A 17,689-nucleotide genomic window follows, 5' to 3' on the forward strand; every position below is an offset into this window, starting at 1 on the left:
CTATTCTTATCCTTTTTTTTTTTTTGTAAACAAAAACACAGCAGGCAGAACAGAAATCTAAATACCTGGATCTTTGTAAATGTACAACTTTCGAAAGTTAAACAATTCCAAAAAACTAGGTTATCCTTCTCTGCAGGTTAAATAAGCATTTAAAGCACTTTACGGCAGGAAATTTTATTTTATTTTATTTATTTATTTATTTTTGTTTTTGTTTTTGTTTTTCAAACTTTACAGCAAAGGCTATGCAGTTGGAAAAAGTAAAATACTTTTATTCACGCAAAACAAAATATAAAACATACTTTTTTAAACAAAATTAATTAATGAGCTTACTTTTCATTTGCCTAAACACAAAACGTTTTCAACTAAAATTAACCAATTACATTAATTTTCATTCACGTGGGCCTTAAAACCAAACTTCCGATCTTATTTTTATTGCGCTTCTTTGTTTAATTAAATACAATAAAGCTCAGAAGAGTTATCAGCCTGGGAAAAGAGGTGCCTTTATATAGGGCTTTTTAAGGGAAGTTATTTCATATTTACCATGTACATTAAAAAAAGTCACTGAAACCATAACGCAGTCATTCCATTAGCCAATGTATTTTTAATGACCCAATTTACTAGCAATCAGACAGCAGTAGCGGACCTACCCCTTAGGCCACTGATTGCGTATTTTGTTGAAATTAAATAAAGAATTTTTTTATCAGGTACTACAAATAAGTCTCCGCCGTATTTTTTATCAAAAACTATGCATTTATTGTAAAAGAACGAATCGTATATTATGTTTGATTCAAAGAACTGTCCATGGCTAGCCACTACTTTTTCCCATCTTTCTGGCAGCATACGATTAACGCGTCGAAAGAACACTTCATCTTTCGAGGATATCCACAAATCAACCCAATTTATGGTATCCTCGTATAACGTGAAGCGCTGCTCAGACAGGCCATACGTCAGCAATCAAAACACGTAATAATCAGCAGGAGCAATGTCCGGTGAATATAGTGGGAGGGAGGAAACTTCTCATGTGAATTATCAAGTTTGATCTTCGCTCCAACATGCGGATGAGCATTATTATGTAGGAGAATAATTATGTCACGTCTTGCATTTTTCTTTGAGTGCTCAGCTCAGTCACATCAGCTTGTTTCGTAGGGAGCTCCAGTATTGGTTTCGTTCGGTTTTAGCAACTCATAACGCATAAAACACCAAGTTGATCCTACTTTATACACAACATGATATTTTTTCCATGAATATTCGGCTTGGCAGTCGATGCTCAAGCCAAGTGGTCCCCATGACTTCGTCTTCTTTTGGGGTATCCATCCTAGTGGATCCATTTTGCATCACCAGTGACTATATGATGCAAAACACCCTTTCATTTGTGGCTGGCAAGCAGCATTTCGTGTATAAGAAATCAGGGTTCAACGTTTCTCGGCTTCAGTTCATACCCAATTCCCTTGCTTCTGAACCATTTCCAATGATTTTGGACGATATAACATTGCATGTTGAGTCATATAACATTGTATGTTTAGTCACTTCTAATGTAAGTGCAAGTTCTACTTGCGCTTGGCACGAATCTTCATCCAATAGTGCTTTAGTTTCCGCGTCTTCATACATTTTCATCCTTTCGTTCCGTTCTTTGTCTTCGACGTCAAATTTACTGTTCTTAAACTTTTGAAATCACTCAGGACAATTTCTCTCCCTTATGCAGCCCCACTCTACGCTTCTACAAGCAATCGATGAACAAGAGCTACAGATTTCTTCAAATTAAAGAGGTAAAGCAAAATTTCCACAAATGACGCTCTTTCGGCTCAAAAACTCGACATTTTCGCACGAAAAATAATAGATGATTTTGGGACAATATTGGTAATATTTCAAGGTTATGCTGTTAGTAGATGCCCAGCCTTATGATAGGCCGTTTTACATCAGATGATTTTAACCATAACTTAACTGGTGGCGCCATTTTTTCAAACTCCCAATATAACTGCTTAAAAGGACACATATAACTTATTTATGTTCAACTGAAATCTTCATATTATTAAACCTTTTATTTCCATACTGAATTATCTTTTCTGTTATTCAAATCAACAAACAGTTTTAAAATACGTAAGTATAACAATAAAAAGCTTATTTTTTCTTGATATAAAAAGATAAAACAGCAGTCCGAATAATTAAATTTCTATTGTATTATATAAAAAATGTTATTATTTTACATTTTAGTATTACGAATTTTGTTTTTATAATAAAATTATAATCTTTTTAACGGCACTAGAGATTTTTTCTGTTAACATTTAAAACCCCTTTATGGCAAAATAAAATTCATAGACATGATTTTCTAAACACACCCGAGCACAAAGAGTTTCTAAAATGTTTCCATTCGGAAAAGCATAATTTGCCTTATCAATATCTTTTTTATAGCATAATCAATTTAATTTACCTTTAAGTGTATTTAATTTAAATATAATTAATTTAAGCATAATCAATTTAGTGTACCTTTTACGTATAATCAATCTATTATTATCTGTCAATCATAGATGAACTGGAGATTTCAAAACATTAAATGTATTTCTTAAGAGTTTAAATCTTTATTTTTTAATAATGTATGTAACTAATATAACATAAAATACATTTCATTTATTATATATCTAACTGATAATTTTCATGAAAATTCTAAGCTTCGTTGTAGTGAAAATAAGTTTTCTTTTAATTTGTCTATATGACATGCAACTGGCACACACTTTTTACATTTTTTACAATGTTTTACAATTTTTATATTTTAAATACTTTAAAAAATTTTAATGTGAAGCTTTTTTATGTTAGACTGCAATCGTAAATTCTCAAATTTTAAGAAAATTCAAATGTCTGAGAAATATATTTAGGCATTCCAAATTCTAAAAAAAGGAAATAGATTTCAAAATTTTCTCCTGTCAGGTATAAGGCTAGATTAGGTTATTTAATTACGCAAAGCCTCGAGAGCTATCTGCCTAAGGGAAGGGATGCCTTCGTGGAGGACCTTCTAAACTTTTTAAGGGAAACTGGCTCCTATACACGTTACACATGGGGAAAACCACGAAAACACCCATGCAGCCAGCCCGTTCGCGAGACCTTCGACCGAACTACCAGTGTTCAGCTACTTTACCACTCGGCCGCTGGTGCGCCTGCCAGGTACAAGGAAAGAATATGAAATATAAAAGCTTTGACTGGTACTACCTAGAACTAAAAATGACAAACTATTCAAATTATCACTGCTTTAGATTTCTGAAATTTTTTAGTACAGAAATTACCAGAGATCTCAATAACCAGTGGAATTACCAGTGACCTTGAGGCTCAATTAGTTTCTCAAAAGGGTCCATTTTTCAGAAAAGCTCTATTGAGAATAAATAAATCGTTTCGATTCTGAGCAGGTGATAAAAAAACGAATTTTACTTCTATATGTATTTACTAACTTCATAGTTTTATACGTTAAAAAATGTATTCTCAGAGGATACGTCAGCTTGTGAAGGCTGATGGCTACGCAGAAATCGACTGACCGCTGTACCAAACTTCGTTTTGTTTGCTTGCCTGCCCCATTCTTTGTAATGCAACATCATCTAAGCCCCCTGTAATGCATTTTGAGTGATACAGTGATGAACTTTTAAAATTATTGCTCAGCGCCCAAATTGGTAAGTATCGGATGTTGGAGTTAAAGAAACGCTTTAGATCTAGGTAATCCTGCCCCATTCTTTGTAATGCAACATCATCTAAGCCCCCTGTAATGCATTTTGAGTGATACAGTGATGAACTTTTAAAATTATTGCTCAGCTCCCAAATTGGTAAGTATCGGATGTTGGAGTTAAAGAAACGCTTTAGATCTAGGTAAGGTATTAAGGTATTTCTCCCGCCTTCTTGGCGAGCCTTCGTGGTGTAGTTGTCTGCACGCTCAGCGCGTAATTGAGAGGACCGAGGTTCGATTCCCGGTGAGGGCGTTGCTGATTTTTCAGCTTGCTTGCTCCCAAAAATACCTAATGTCTCTACAGTGGCACCCGAACTAAAAGGGGTTGGATGATGATTTTCCTCACCCAGGATTGGGTCCCCTAAAAACCTCAATCGCCTTTTAAAAGGGGAAGTATATAAGATATTTCTCCCGCCTTCTTGGCGAGCTTTCGTAGTGTAGTGGTCTGCACGCTCAGCGCGTAATTGGGAGGTCCGCACTTCGATTCCCGGTGAGGGCGTTGCCGATTTTTCATCTTGCCTGCTTCCAAAAATACCTAATATCTCTACAGTTTCTAAAACTGTACATCTATAAAGACGGCTCAACTGAGGAAAAACACATTTTTTTCGCAGATCTTGCAGAAGTATTAACCTGCCACTTTTTTACGTTCTTTAAAATTTTATTAAAAATATATCAATAAGCTTATAGTGTAATAAATGAGATGAGCAGAAAGACACTGCATTTATCATATATTTTTTAAAAGATGCGAACCGTTTTTCTTCTTCGACGTGTAGTAAAAAGTTAATAAAAATCTTCTACAGGAAAGACATTTAAGAAAATGTTACAAAATTACCATATATACTGCAAAAATATACAAACGAAAAAAAAAAGCCATTTATTGAAGAAGCGAATTACTGGCACAGAAAACATAAAAGAATTGAAGTAAAATTCATTCATAAAATTGGGAGTATTTTCATGGGCCCAGAATTTTTGAAGAAATCCAATTAATCAAGCTTTCTTTCTCATAATTTTGAAGAAAAATTTTGAAACAATGCTCAAAGCTCCAGCAATGTTCAGCAACGAATGGTTATTAAGTTTTTTTTCTCCTGAATGCAATTTCCTATTACTTATACATATAAGTTTAAAACTCATCGACTTTGACTGTTATATAATAAACTATTCTAATAACCGATGCTATCGATTCCCTAGAAGTTTTAGAGAAATTAGGTATTTAGGGGGCAAATTGTATATTTTATAAATAGACGAAAAGGTGCATCTTCCCCAACCATTAATAAAGTTTTATATCTAACTAAGATATTTCATCATCAACGAAATCTGATCTTACCTGCAGTTTACTCCGTTGTCGTAGTCCCGAGGATGATTTGGACTGACTAGAATGAATTCCTTGCTATCAAATACCTGATCACAGAATGAGGCTGCGGGAAGTGTGGTTGTCGTTGGACATTCTCTCTGTTTTAGCGTCACCTCAAAGCCCCGATCGTGAATCGTGCTGTCCGAGTGGAAATGAATGACAATCTGCTCCGACTTGAAGCTAAAAATGCCTTTGGGGGAAAAATATTAAAACTGCATATTTTTTACCAAAAATGTTTCTAAATAATCTTCCTAGTGATATTGCACATCATGACTCTTGAAAATAGCCCAAGACAAAATAGCACCGACATATAGCCAAACGTGAAATTTTTACGTGGGACAAAATACCCCACGTAAAAATAGCACATGATAAAATAGCTTACGATAAAACTATTGCATTTCACTAGCCCATGATAAGACTATTGCCTTCCCAATCAAAATAGCCCATGATAAAATATTTATTCCTAGATTCGGTTCTGAAAACTTATTTTGCCAATATTGACTTTTCATATCATTTGACAAACGTCATATCCAGCTTTAGCATCCAAAAATAAATTAAAATATTTTCTACATTTTACGTACTTTATTAAAATAAAAAGAAGACCAGTAAAAAACGACAAATCATTATGTATTGACACGCACATTTCAAGGTTTTTGCGATACTTATTTACTTTTCCCTGTAAAACAGGCAAACCTTTTAAAAGGTACAAACAAAGGTACTTAAAAATTGTAATTTAGAATACAGACCAGAGAATACCAAACTTGTATGCCGTGGTAATCTGTACGTAGAAATTATTACTGCGACACTCTACTTGAAAAATGGTTGTGAAACATTTCTCAATAAGATACATCTATCAGCTAGCATATGTAAATATGTGTGTACAACATCAAATTTGAAAGTGTATATTTTAAATAATGCATTTACGTGCAAGATGTAATTACTGATTTATACATAAGCCATGGTACTCTTTTATATTGCCTGCTAATATTTAGATACTAAACATTTAAAAAACTTTTCCTGGAATCTAGCTGAGAAGCCTTTGATTTGAGCCATTTTGCAGTGAGCTACTTATCATGGTCTGTTTTTTATGGGCTATTTTGTCGGAATTATTTTGCCATGGGCTGTTTTGCCAAGGTTTATATGTCAAAAGGAGGAAGGTTTGAATGATTTATTCTTACACTATTACTATTTATTCAGTCAATACATGAGGTTGATAGCTTGTCTTATTATTATATCGGTTTATTAAAATGTTAAAAATTACTGTCTCATGTAAATTTTACAAATCCAGCTTTCACTGTTGTCAGACTGCATTTATTTTGTTTATCTGGGGTTGTATTAATATACTTTTTAGTTTTCCTAAAATAATAAACTGAGCATTTTACATACATAAAAAATACTTTAAGAGTAAATATCAAAGGTAGAGAGTTGACTGCTGGTAAAACACACCGCGAGATCTTTGTAACTAAACTGATATTCACTTTAAATAGTGAAAAAAATTATTTATGGATCTGTATCCAATTTTGCTTTACTTTAGTCTAATAATGAATTGAAAACTCGATAATATTTATTTGGAAATGGGTAAAGCTAATTGTCTTTAGCATCAAAAGCTGTACCGCTTCATTGCAGCTTAATGATTTAGTCTAATAAGTTCAAGTGCAGATTCAATTATTCAAAACAATAATAATTTTATCTCTTTTTAGAACATAATAACTTTACACAATTTAATTTCTTCCAACATAGCAATATATACTTTTAAGTGGTTCTTCTTTCCCCTAAAATGTTTTCCTCATAAGCAGTTCTTAAGTACATAGAAACATCAGATTTTCAAATTCCCTTCCTCTTTGACGTTTATACTCTATCTTATTAGATTAACAATCTTATCTCAAATTCTACATAATGTTATTCTACTTAACGTTATTGAAGAATGAAACATATGACAATGATATTCGTAGCTATTCAAAGGGTCTTTGTTAATCTTCAGGAGGAGGAGGGGGAATAATAATTTGATTCATTTCAAGCAATATTTCAAACCAAATTAATACAGATTTTGTTGATTTCAAATGATTTTAGGACTGATGAATCTGGAAAACTTCATTTTGTCCTCAACACACCAACCAGCAAAAAAAGGTTTTACACCCTTTCTCTATAATCCTTACATCCCCTCCACTATCTGCTGAAAGGCGACTGAGGATTGAGGATAATACGCAACTTCTAGTCACCAATCCAATTGCTCATAAACTATCGTTGGCTATCTTTGATTCAAGAGCCACCGTAAGGATACTGAAGAGTTTGAGGAAACAGAATTTTAAAGCATTTATTGCATTGTCATTGGAATCGAACTAGATTTTCTTATTGCCTCACAGATATTCTGACCGTTACACCGCATAAGCACGTGGGAAGAATGCTTTTAATTTTTTACATCCCTTGCATTGACCACCGTCTTTTGGTTCAGACACCACTGTGCAGATATTACCAGATTTGGAGCGTAATTTCCTGAAACATTCGCTCTACGCTCTCTCAGCATCGAATCGGAAATCTTCAGAGTGTCAGAATGACACACAATGAAAGCACATCAAAGGTATATACTTTACGCTCTTCCCTGACCTCATTTTTTATCTTTAGCAAAATTAAGAAATAAAAGATTTTACATCTATTAAAAATAAGCCTAAATATGTAAAAAACGTTTGTTAATTTAATCTCAAAATGGAGTTAACTTTTTTTAAACCCCTAGAGTACATTAAAAAATTTTCAAAATCAAACAGCCAAAGAATAATTTATACAGTTCTATATTTCTGATTACAAGGGAATGCAATAGTTAACAAAAAGGACAAATTTAATAAAGCAATTTGACAGTTTAAACTTTTAGTGCAAAAATTAGACCTTAAGGGTCAAACTATTTGAACTCAATGAACATGATTAAAGGAAGACTCTTACTTAAAAACCTCAGACAGAAAACTGGCTCGTAAGTTAAAAGTAATATTTTTCATTAGCCAGTTATCGTTATTAAGGTAAACAAAGAATGTTTTGCAGTTATAAATCACTCTTAAACACCATCAACCATTTTGAATTTTAAACATATTTTTAACTAGTTTATGTTTTAATTCATGGAGAATTTATAAGATGTATGAAGTGTATTTTGTGTGTGTCGACATACTACATTGATAGAATAATATTAAAATATTACGTTAAAAAAACAAAATTTCGGGCCAAGAAAAGGAAATCGATAGACCTTTTGCTGCAAAATCATAACAGATCTTTTAATCGATCTTATAATTTTATTTATGCTAAAGTTAAACAAGAGATATTCTCTTTTAGTGGATTAGAAAACACTTTGTACTCATCAAAACCTATCAAATTAATTTAATTATTTACATCCATCATCATCATCACTCATCCTCCAAATTTTTACATTCAAATTGGTGTCTTTTAACTTACATGTTATAAAAGATTTCTAGTCTTCTGGGTAACGCTTTAGCTATTTCAGTGCAAAATGCCAGCTAGATATTAGCTTGTGATACAGTACGCAAAATTCATTTCTAAATTATTCTTATTCTCTAACATTCCATTTTACTTTATTGAGATATGAATGCTATCTTTTTCCTTCTGCAAAGTTTTACTTCAAAACAATTTACATCAGACCCACGGAAACATATGATACAAATCACTCATTTTTATGCTTTCCGTTCTTTGAAGTGTATTATAATAAAACTTTGAATTATGATCCATTTGTTTGAAAGCATATGAATGTGGTAAAAAATTATCAATTTACCCTGTTCGCATAGTCTAAGGCATGCAATTAAAATAATATTTTAGGGATACACAAAAATTTACGCATTAAAAAAGTAAGGAAGTGATAGTGGTTTCTAGTACCTCAACTGAAAGCACTTCGATTTAGTGGCTTGTAAGATGGCTATAGCATAAGTCCGAGGTCTAATGAAGAAAATGTTTCTCAAAACGCAAAATTAGAATACTCACGTTTATTTCCAGCTGTGGTACTGCCACAGAATCTATGGCCATCTACTTCTAAGTAGTCGAACTGACAGCTCTCCCCTACTTGAATATGCAGGCTGTGGATGGTAATCTCGAGCTCACAATATCGTGGATCCGCCCTGAAAATCATCCAGCGGCAGTCTACATCTGGTGGATAGGATTCTGGAAATCCAGGGCTGCGAATTGAATCCTCTGCTCCTGTAATGGTCCGATCACAATCCCAGGCGGCCTGCGCCTTCCGTTCTTGATCCGTGCTGTTACTTACTGAGTCATCGGTAGCGTTGCAATCTCTCTGTATTCCAGAAATATGGAATCCTTTATCCCCCACGGAACCATCCGTGTCAAAACTTAAAAGGATCTCTTCCGAATTTCCAAACGGATATGTCCCTGATACAGAAAAGAAGTAAGTTGTGGTATCTTTCGAAATAAAACATTAAAAAAATTTAATTGAACAAAAAGAAATTAAAAAAAACCTCACTACACTTTAGCATAATTCTGTCTTTTCAGTGGAAGATTTAGAAGAGTTAAAGTTAAAAACGAATTCAAGGAAAAGTAAACTGCATTTGCATTTTAGTGAGGATGCTTAATGATACAGTCAATCTTAGTGCTTTTAGTAGGTAAAAACTGTGAAATCTTCTGTAAAAATGATATCAGCTTTTAAAGAAAGGAGCTCAGATATTAACAAATTATTTTCAATTCTCTTAATCCTCCGTTCAGCTAAGCTCCGTTCAGCTGCCACTTAAAAGCTTTCATTCCAACTTAGGAGCAGTTAATTGAGCAAATAACTGGATTCTGATCAACTTAGAAACGGAGCTCAAAATTAAGACAGGAGCGATGACGATCTATAGACGTATTATAATATAGTGGAAAAAAGAAACAAGTTATTTGGTCGTTTCGAATAATAATTAACTTCCCATTTTTTAAACATTAACTAACTTTAGTACATAAATTTCAAAAAATATTATTTGTGTAAAATGTTTTTTTATTGATTTCTAAATCTCATCCGTTTTCGAGTGCAGTTTAGGATTAAGAATGAATTAAGAAGAAATATGAATGAACCTGCAGCCAAAACCGTTTTCTAACATTCGTTAGGCAATCGCATAACCTTTGCTTGCGGAATAAGATTTATTTATAGAAAACATGATGTTTTCACACTCACTTGTCATGCCACTGTCAATGTTTCCGCAAAGCCTTTCTTCCGCAATTTGGAGATAATCGTTTTCGCATACCTCTCCCTCTTGCAGACTGAAGTCGAGGATAGTCACGACAAGGTCACAGACGGATGGAGAAGCTTTCATCACCGTGTAGCGGCAGTTGAGATCGTCTGCGTATGCATCATTAGGATATCCTGGGCTTTTCAGATCGAACTGCAACTCCCTGATAGGAAACCAGATTGTCAATACCTTTCTTTCAAAATATTAAACTATTTAAAAAATTCCCACCGTAACGAATTCGAATGATAAAACGGTAATAATATCGAACAGCGGAATAGCGTTAAGATGAAGATACATAATGAATCATTCTCGGAAGTGAGATTTGTGAATGACAATTTCGATAAAGTATACATATTATTCCTTTTGTATAATATATGTAAATTTCAGCAATATTGTGTGTATATGTTACTGTTAAAGTTTGAAGATAACTGTTTGTCGAAATAACCTAACATTTACCAATATCGGATGGTGAAACATCTAGTACATTTTGTAGCTTTATATCAGAGCTTTTACCAATAGATGGTCGTTAAAGTCAAAATATACCAGTTAGTTGTGATAACTGTAACGATAGATATTACGGTATAATTCCATTTATCAAATCGTTTCCATTAACTTTGTTACAGTGAGTTATTTAAAAATCCTTATAGCCCAATTTATTTATAAATAAATAATAAGTTGCTTTTAAAATTGTGAAGTTTATTAAACGCTTGCAGTGAAGGGCTTGTTTGCTATGGAATAAAATGGTTATGGGATTTGAACGGCTATTGGGTTTTTTAATTCATTAAAATTTTACAAGCAGCAGTACTTATCTCATCGGAATTAAAGCAAACTTTCTGCTAACTGTGTGCATAAAAAGTGCGCAAAAGACTTAGATAGCCAGACTGTTAGTTTGGACAACTATTTAACAGTTTTCATAGGTAAGCTCGTAAATGTTATCATCTGTAAGTCTAATTTTACAAGCAGCAGTACTTTACAAGCGGCAGAAAGCAAAATTGCTGCGGAATGTGTGACTAAAAAATGCGCAGATGACTTATGTAGCCAGACTACCTCTTAGTTTGGGCAAATTTTTAACAGTTTGCATAGGTAAGCTCGTAAATGCCATCATCTGTGAGTCTGTAGCTTCAACAGTTTGCCTTTTTCGAACTTTTATATCCTAACATTGGTAAAGGATTCTAAGATTTACTGGATATCAACTTTCTATCGCACACATGCATAGAACATTTTTCAGCTACTTAAATCTGAATAATTTCCTAACAAATATAAACTATACAAATTATTTGTATTTAAAGAATCAAATTTATTTTATATTCATAAATTTTCGTTGACTATATGACGCTATGTATGATTTTGTTTAATGGTTTCGATAAAAATGTGGGGAAAAAATTACCGAATGCCATACACAAAAAATTGTCTAGCTTTGGACAGCTACAAAGTTCTCGGTATTATACTATTATCTCAGATAGTTTAATTAACTACATTCTTATTTCAAAATGCTTTTATTGTTTTGCAAATAAGCAAAACACTATTAAAACCTTCAACACTATGGGTGATAGTGTTCCATAAAAATAAAATCTAATATTCCCATACTGTCGGTGTACAGAAAAAAAAAATTGAATCTTTTTAAAACAGTAAAAATATGCATACTGTAAAAATAATCAACAATTTTAAAATCAAAATTTGATGATATCTCTCCGAATTTGGTGATAAAAATTAGTTGTCGCCATCGTCAGCTAGACGCTATCTAACGATAGCCATTACCTCAATGTTAAATGGACCTGCCCGCGTAATCTTATTTTTCCGGTGGAGTTTCAGCTCTTGAGGTATTTCATGTTATATTCATTATACAAGAGATACTACGATTTTACATAAAATTTCACTGAAATTTTTACATACATACAAAATTCATAACACTGGCTTCATAATTAGAATTGCAACTTTGCAAGTACTATATAGAATTTTCGATTTTATTGTGACAGAAATTTTTATCCGAAAAATTGAAGTTGTTTCCGTAATATTATTTACCTTATTTTGTAAGCTTTTTAATTTGTTAGTTTAGTTTACTTTATGTGATTACGGCTAAGTCTCGAGGGCTATCTGCCTAAGGGAAGGGATGCCTTTGTGGAGGACTTTTTAAGAGAAACTGCTTTGTATACACGCTACAGATGGGGAAAACAACGAAAAAGCCCATGCAGCCAGTTCGTTTGCGAAATTCGAATCTCGGACCGAACTACCAGTGTTCAGAGACTGGTGGGCTAGCTTTGCAATTAAAACATGTCTGGGATGATCAATATTTAAGAAAATAAAATCTGTAGTCATATTTTTAAGACTCTCTATAGCATATAATGCATTTTCCTTTTTAATATAGAATGGAGAAAATCGAAATGATATACCTAATTTCGGCAGAACAATCATCTTGAGGAATAGCCAACGAACGTGGGTCGCATTCTTCCTGTTGGACATGAGCGAAGAACCCTGGACCAGCTACGCTGGAATCCGATACAAAAGAGAGCACTTTCTCTTCCCCTTGGAATGGAAATGTTTCTGTAAAAAAATTAACTAACTAATTATGAAACATTAAGGATTTTCCTGCTAAATTTCTGTCATTATACTTTAATTTTAAAGACCAATGAACATCATATAAAAAAGCAGGTAGGGTTTTTAAGAAGAAATATCAAATCCTTAGAAACAAACTATGCATTTTTCAAAAGAAATTTATAAGAATATAAATACTCCCCCTATAGAGTTTCAAAATAAAATTGAACTATGCAATACACTGAGAAATACTTTTAACAAATATTATTATTTATAATAACTTACAACTACACCGTGTAGTGACTTCTAAGTAGAATTATTAATTTAGCATTCTGGGCAATTACACATCAGACAGGATACTAAACAGTTATATATCTAAAAAGGAGAATGATTGACAGCTCGTTATAGTTTATTTTTTTAAATCAGTCACTTCGGGATAATTTTCTCGCTCGACTTGCCCCGTAACCATTGTAATGACAGCTGCGGCAAATGGTCGTGTCTCATACTTGTTTCTTTCCCACCTCATTTACGCCTAGCTTATTTCGTTTAGTGAAAAGCCCATGTAGGAAGATTGACTTGAACTACAGTTTCAGAATAAGGTGGAAAAAATAAATACTACATGGTGATGATGATACGCATTACGATCCTAACAACCATAGAAGGTCAGAAAGGCCTTTGAAGTGTCTATTTTAAAGTAACAGAGAGCAGCAGCTGCAGAATATAAGTATAAAATGATAACAATGTTTCAGATATGAGCTGAGTAAAATCTTTTGAGTAAGAGAAGCAAAAATTACAGTATCGTTTTTACTACTTTCTTTTTAAGACAATTTTGTTTACTGATTACTGATTTAAAAAGAATTTGTTCAATTATTTAAAAGTTTGATCAATACATTTTCCCCCAAACTGAACTGAATATTTGGAAGAGGTTGCAGATTTTCTAACATGTTTGAAAAAAATTTATACCTTCAGAATTTTTCAGCCCATTTTTCATTTTTTTGATTTTCCACAATTTTTCAGGATTTCCTAGGTGAATGGAAATCTTGTGCAAAAATCTTGTGAAATCTTTGTCTTGAAAGAAAATTGACAGAGTTCATAGAAAAGGAAATCAAAGAAGGTGCAAAGAAACTTTATATCGCTTTTTTCTGGTATTAAAACTCGTTTTCTAGGTAATTAAATGTTCCGAACGCAAAGCTTATTTTGAAAGATGTATTTATTATAGTATATATAATATTATTACTATTTCAAAAGCAAAAAATTAAAAAAATCTATAAAATATAATCTTCTTTCTACTGAACTCTTGTTATAAAACGGAAAGCAATCGTTGCAGAATTCTTTCTAGGTAGATTTTATGTTATTTACTTAATTTCACGCAGAATTCTTTTTAAATCACAACTGTGTTTGAGATTTCTTTCTTTCGATAACCTATAATTTTCTTTCAAAAACTTTCTGCCGCTATTGTGTGCTTAAAAAATTGCTATGATCATACGGCCCTGAAAACATTTGATGAGTAAACCCAGCAGATGACTCGGTTTACTTAATTTTTTTTTTTTCTTTTTTTGTGTAGCACATGACTGATTGTTATTTAGTAGTAGGAAATCAGTTAGAAGTTTAAGATGCGCAAAGTTTAATATAGCCCCATTCGCCGGTTTCAAAGTATACTACTCAAATCGTACAGTCTTTCGGACGCTTTTTCATTATTTCTGCTCTCTGCTTGTTTACTAAATTTATAAAAACACACAAAATATAGCATATGGAACAACACAATACTATATGACCAGAACAAAATTTTGAAAGGTGTATAAAATTAGGTATCTTAAAATTTAAAGGAGATTTTATATAGTTTGGTTTGGTTTATTAGATTACGGCAAAGCACTCGAGGGCTATCTGCCTTAAGGGAGGGATGCCTTCGTGGAGGACTTTTCAAGGGAAACTGGCTCGTATACACGTTACACATGGGGAAAACCACGAAAACACCCATGCAGCCAGCCCGTTCGCGGGATTCGAACCTCGGACCGAACTACCAGTGTTCAGCGACGTTACCGCTCGGTCGCTGGTGGGCCCTGAGATTTTATATATAACACTCTCGACAGAGTTTTATGGAAAATCCCATCAGCAGCATATGGGGAATATTATATTCATCCATATCAGCAGCATATGGGGAAACATCCATATCAGCAGCATATCATTCATATCAGCAGCATATGGGGAAAATCCCATCAGCAGCATATGGGGGATATTGTTTAAAGCTGTTTTCGCCTAATTTTATAATTTAAGTTTTCATGTGTCGCTTTCATATGTTTAATGTTCCTAAAAAGCCACCCAGACAGTATAGTCTTTCAGGGCTGGAATTCATATTCTGAATAAAAAATGACTTCTCAAATTTTTCAGACCTCATACTCGCACTATATTCAGCTTCGCGTGTACATAGAGGAATAAAAAAATATTTGACTAATTCTAATTTACTTCTTTTGCATTAATTATGTTAAGAAGTTTTTAAAAACCTTAAGCTGTCGTTCTCGCTTTTCTTCTTGGTAATCGTTCTTATTCTTTGTATCACCAAATATTTCTTTATAATTTGCGATTCGATTGTCAGATAAAGCTGAAATTTTATTAATAAAATTATCTTTATCTTATTTTTTATTTTTCAATTTTAATTCTTATTTTTTTATTATTTTCAAGATAATCGACACATATATAAGACTGATCCAGTTCGAGATTTGGGGTTTTTGTTTATCATACAGTATAAACGCTATTCCAAAAAACTTGCTTTGTCTTAGAAAGCCAGTTTTTGTCTGACAAAGGACGTAATTCTCTACAGATACTACATTTATTGCAGCTTTAATTACCGTAGAAGCAGTGCTGGCGTTCAAAAAAATTAATTTTCGAGAAACATATCAACTGACTGAAATTTAATTGTTGATAACTAACAATAAAAGTTTAGCCTGTTTAAAGGTAAGATTAGCCAGTTTTAAGGTTTATACTCCATAGCATGAGTCCTTTCACTGATACGTTTTTAACGAAAATCATTCCGTTTTTCATTAAAAATAACTCCCTAAATTTTTAATAGCTATACTGTTTATGCGGGTATCTAATATAGCACTAAATATGTTTCATTATGCATCAGCTCATATAAAAGAGAATTCAGCTAAATATATAGAATCTGACACATTTAGGCAAAAAATATTCATCATCATCCTATTGCATCTCAGAATTAATTATCAACCTAAATTCGCCTTATGTTTATAATATGAACTGCCAGACAACATTTAATGAACAACGCGTAAGTGATATGTAATTAATTGCCCTTAAATTATTATTCTGAATAAATCAAGTGAACGGAAAAACGGATGTTCTTATGAATGTATGGAATGATGAAACGGATGTTCTTATGAATGTATTTAAACAAAGTGGGTAACTTACGTGTGGTGGCATCTTCTAATTTGCCACAGAATTTACGGTTATCCACGCCGAAGAAATCATTCTTGCAGTTGACACTCTCTTCTATATGGAAAGTAGCAAACGTTACTTTGATTGCACATACACGTTTGCTGTGCCGCAGGACTCGGTACATGCAGTTTGAATTATCACTATAGTTGCTTGGATAGCCAGGACTCCGGACGAAGAATTCCTTCTGATTGAATGTTTGACTGCAGGAGGAACCTGGCAAGAAAGAATTCTAGTGTTATTGCCAAGTTCAGATTGAAACGGATAGAACTTATACTACAGACAAAACATGAGTACTTCATATTAAGTAAAACCATATAATAAATAATACCTAATAAGTTCAAAAAAGGTTAAAGAATAGCCGTATCTGTAAAATGCATAAAACAGCCACAGATCATAAACATATATACATGCATGAGTTGTGGTATTTATAAATTAATCAAGATAAAATTAGGCGCATTCTTATGCGATTAATTATTTTAGTAGTACCTATAACATAGTCTTTCCTTGGTTGTTTAAAATGCAAGATGTATTTTCTACATCTTCTAATAAACCAGGAAGAAGTAATTATTTCAAATTCTGCGAATTATTTTTCTTTTTCTTTAAGTAAAAAAAAATGGATCTTCAAACGGCTTCGACAAACATAGTTTTTAATATAAGTAGTTTCATTTTCTTGCACGATTTAAAGCAAGTGACAACAAAGAAAATTTATGATATTTAGAAAGATTTATAGAAGATTATATCATTTTCCTTTTAACGTTCGTGAATATCCGAATAGCTGTTCGTGAATGTTTTTACATTACCAAGAAATTTTTATTCTTTATATTACCTTAATATCTTTTAATTATTCCTATGAAATAAGTTAGTGGCAACCGGTGTTCTTTCACGAACATATCTATATTAATCTGAAGACATCACAGTACATTTTATGTAAATATTTTGGGGAATTATTACTTTGATATTTACATATATTCTGTAAAAAAGTTCCTACTATCTGCTTCATTATGCGTTTTTATTAAATTAATATAATTTACGATGTTCAAGATATATTAATCACTTGTTGCAACACAAGACCCCAATGTATTTGCTTCACGGACCTTGTATTCCTAGGTAACTCAACAACATATGTTTAAAAAGTGTCGCCTGTCTAGCCCTCGGACGTGTTGCACATCTAAGTAGATTTCCTCTTATAGAAGACACAGAAAAACAGCTTTAACATAATAGCTGGTCTGTAATCTTCATGGGGATCAGAAGCAGATGCAGAACATTTTATGTGATACGTATTTTTAATATTTATATTCCTTACTGTCTCCTGTAGTCTCCCTCTCTTTGTCTTTGAGCAAACAAAAGCAGTAACGTCTAATACATCTACGCAGATGCGTGTAGCAAGTATTAGCTTTGATTTCGAAAATTTTCTATATCAGTATTATTATGGTTTCGAATAGTTTACAATGC

At 32.8% G+C, this 17,689-nt stretch overlaps 1 protein-coding gene across 1 annotated transcript in view; it reads right to left on the reverse strand.

The window, feature by feature from the left end:
• Positions 1-17,689, reverse strand: part of LOC118202432 (cubilin-like) — a 212,861-nt gene that overhangs the window by 131,135 nt on the left and 64,037 nt on the right. The window contains exons 5-9 of the mRNA XM_085806530.1: positions 16,211-16,450; positions 12,649-12,799; positions 10,204-10,421; positions 9,030-9,431; positions 5,028-5,244 (exon numbers count right to left, since the gene is read on the reverse strand). Coding sequence (XP_085662656.1) covers positions 5,028-5,244; positions 9,030-9,431; positions 10,204-10,421; positions 12,649-12,799; positions 16,211-16,450 — 1,228 coding nt within the window. The remainder of the gene's footprint in view (positions 1-5,027; positions 5,245-9,029; positions 9,432-10,203; positions 10,422-12,648; positions 12,800-16,210; positions 16,451-17,689) is intronic.

This window comes from Stegodyphus dumicola, chromosome 12 (genome assembly GCF_044657685.1).
Source record: "Stegodyphus dumicola isolate Sdum_Otavi_A_Nest chromosome 12, ASM4465768v1".
Taxonomy (NCBI): domain Eukaryota; kingdom Metazoa; phylum Arthropoda; class Arachnida; order Araneae; family Eresidae; genus Stegodyphus; species Stegodyphus dumicola.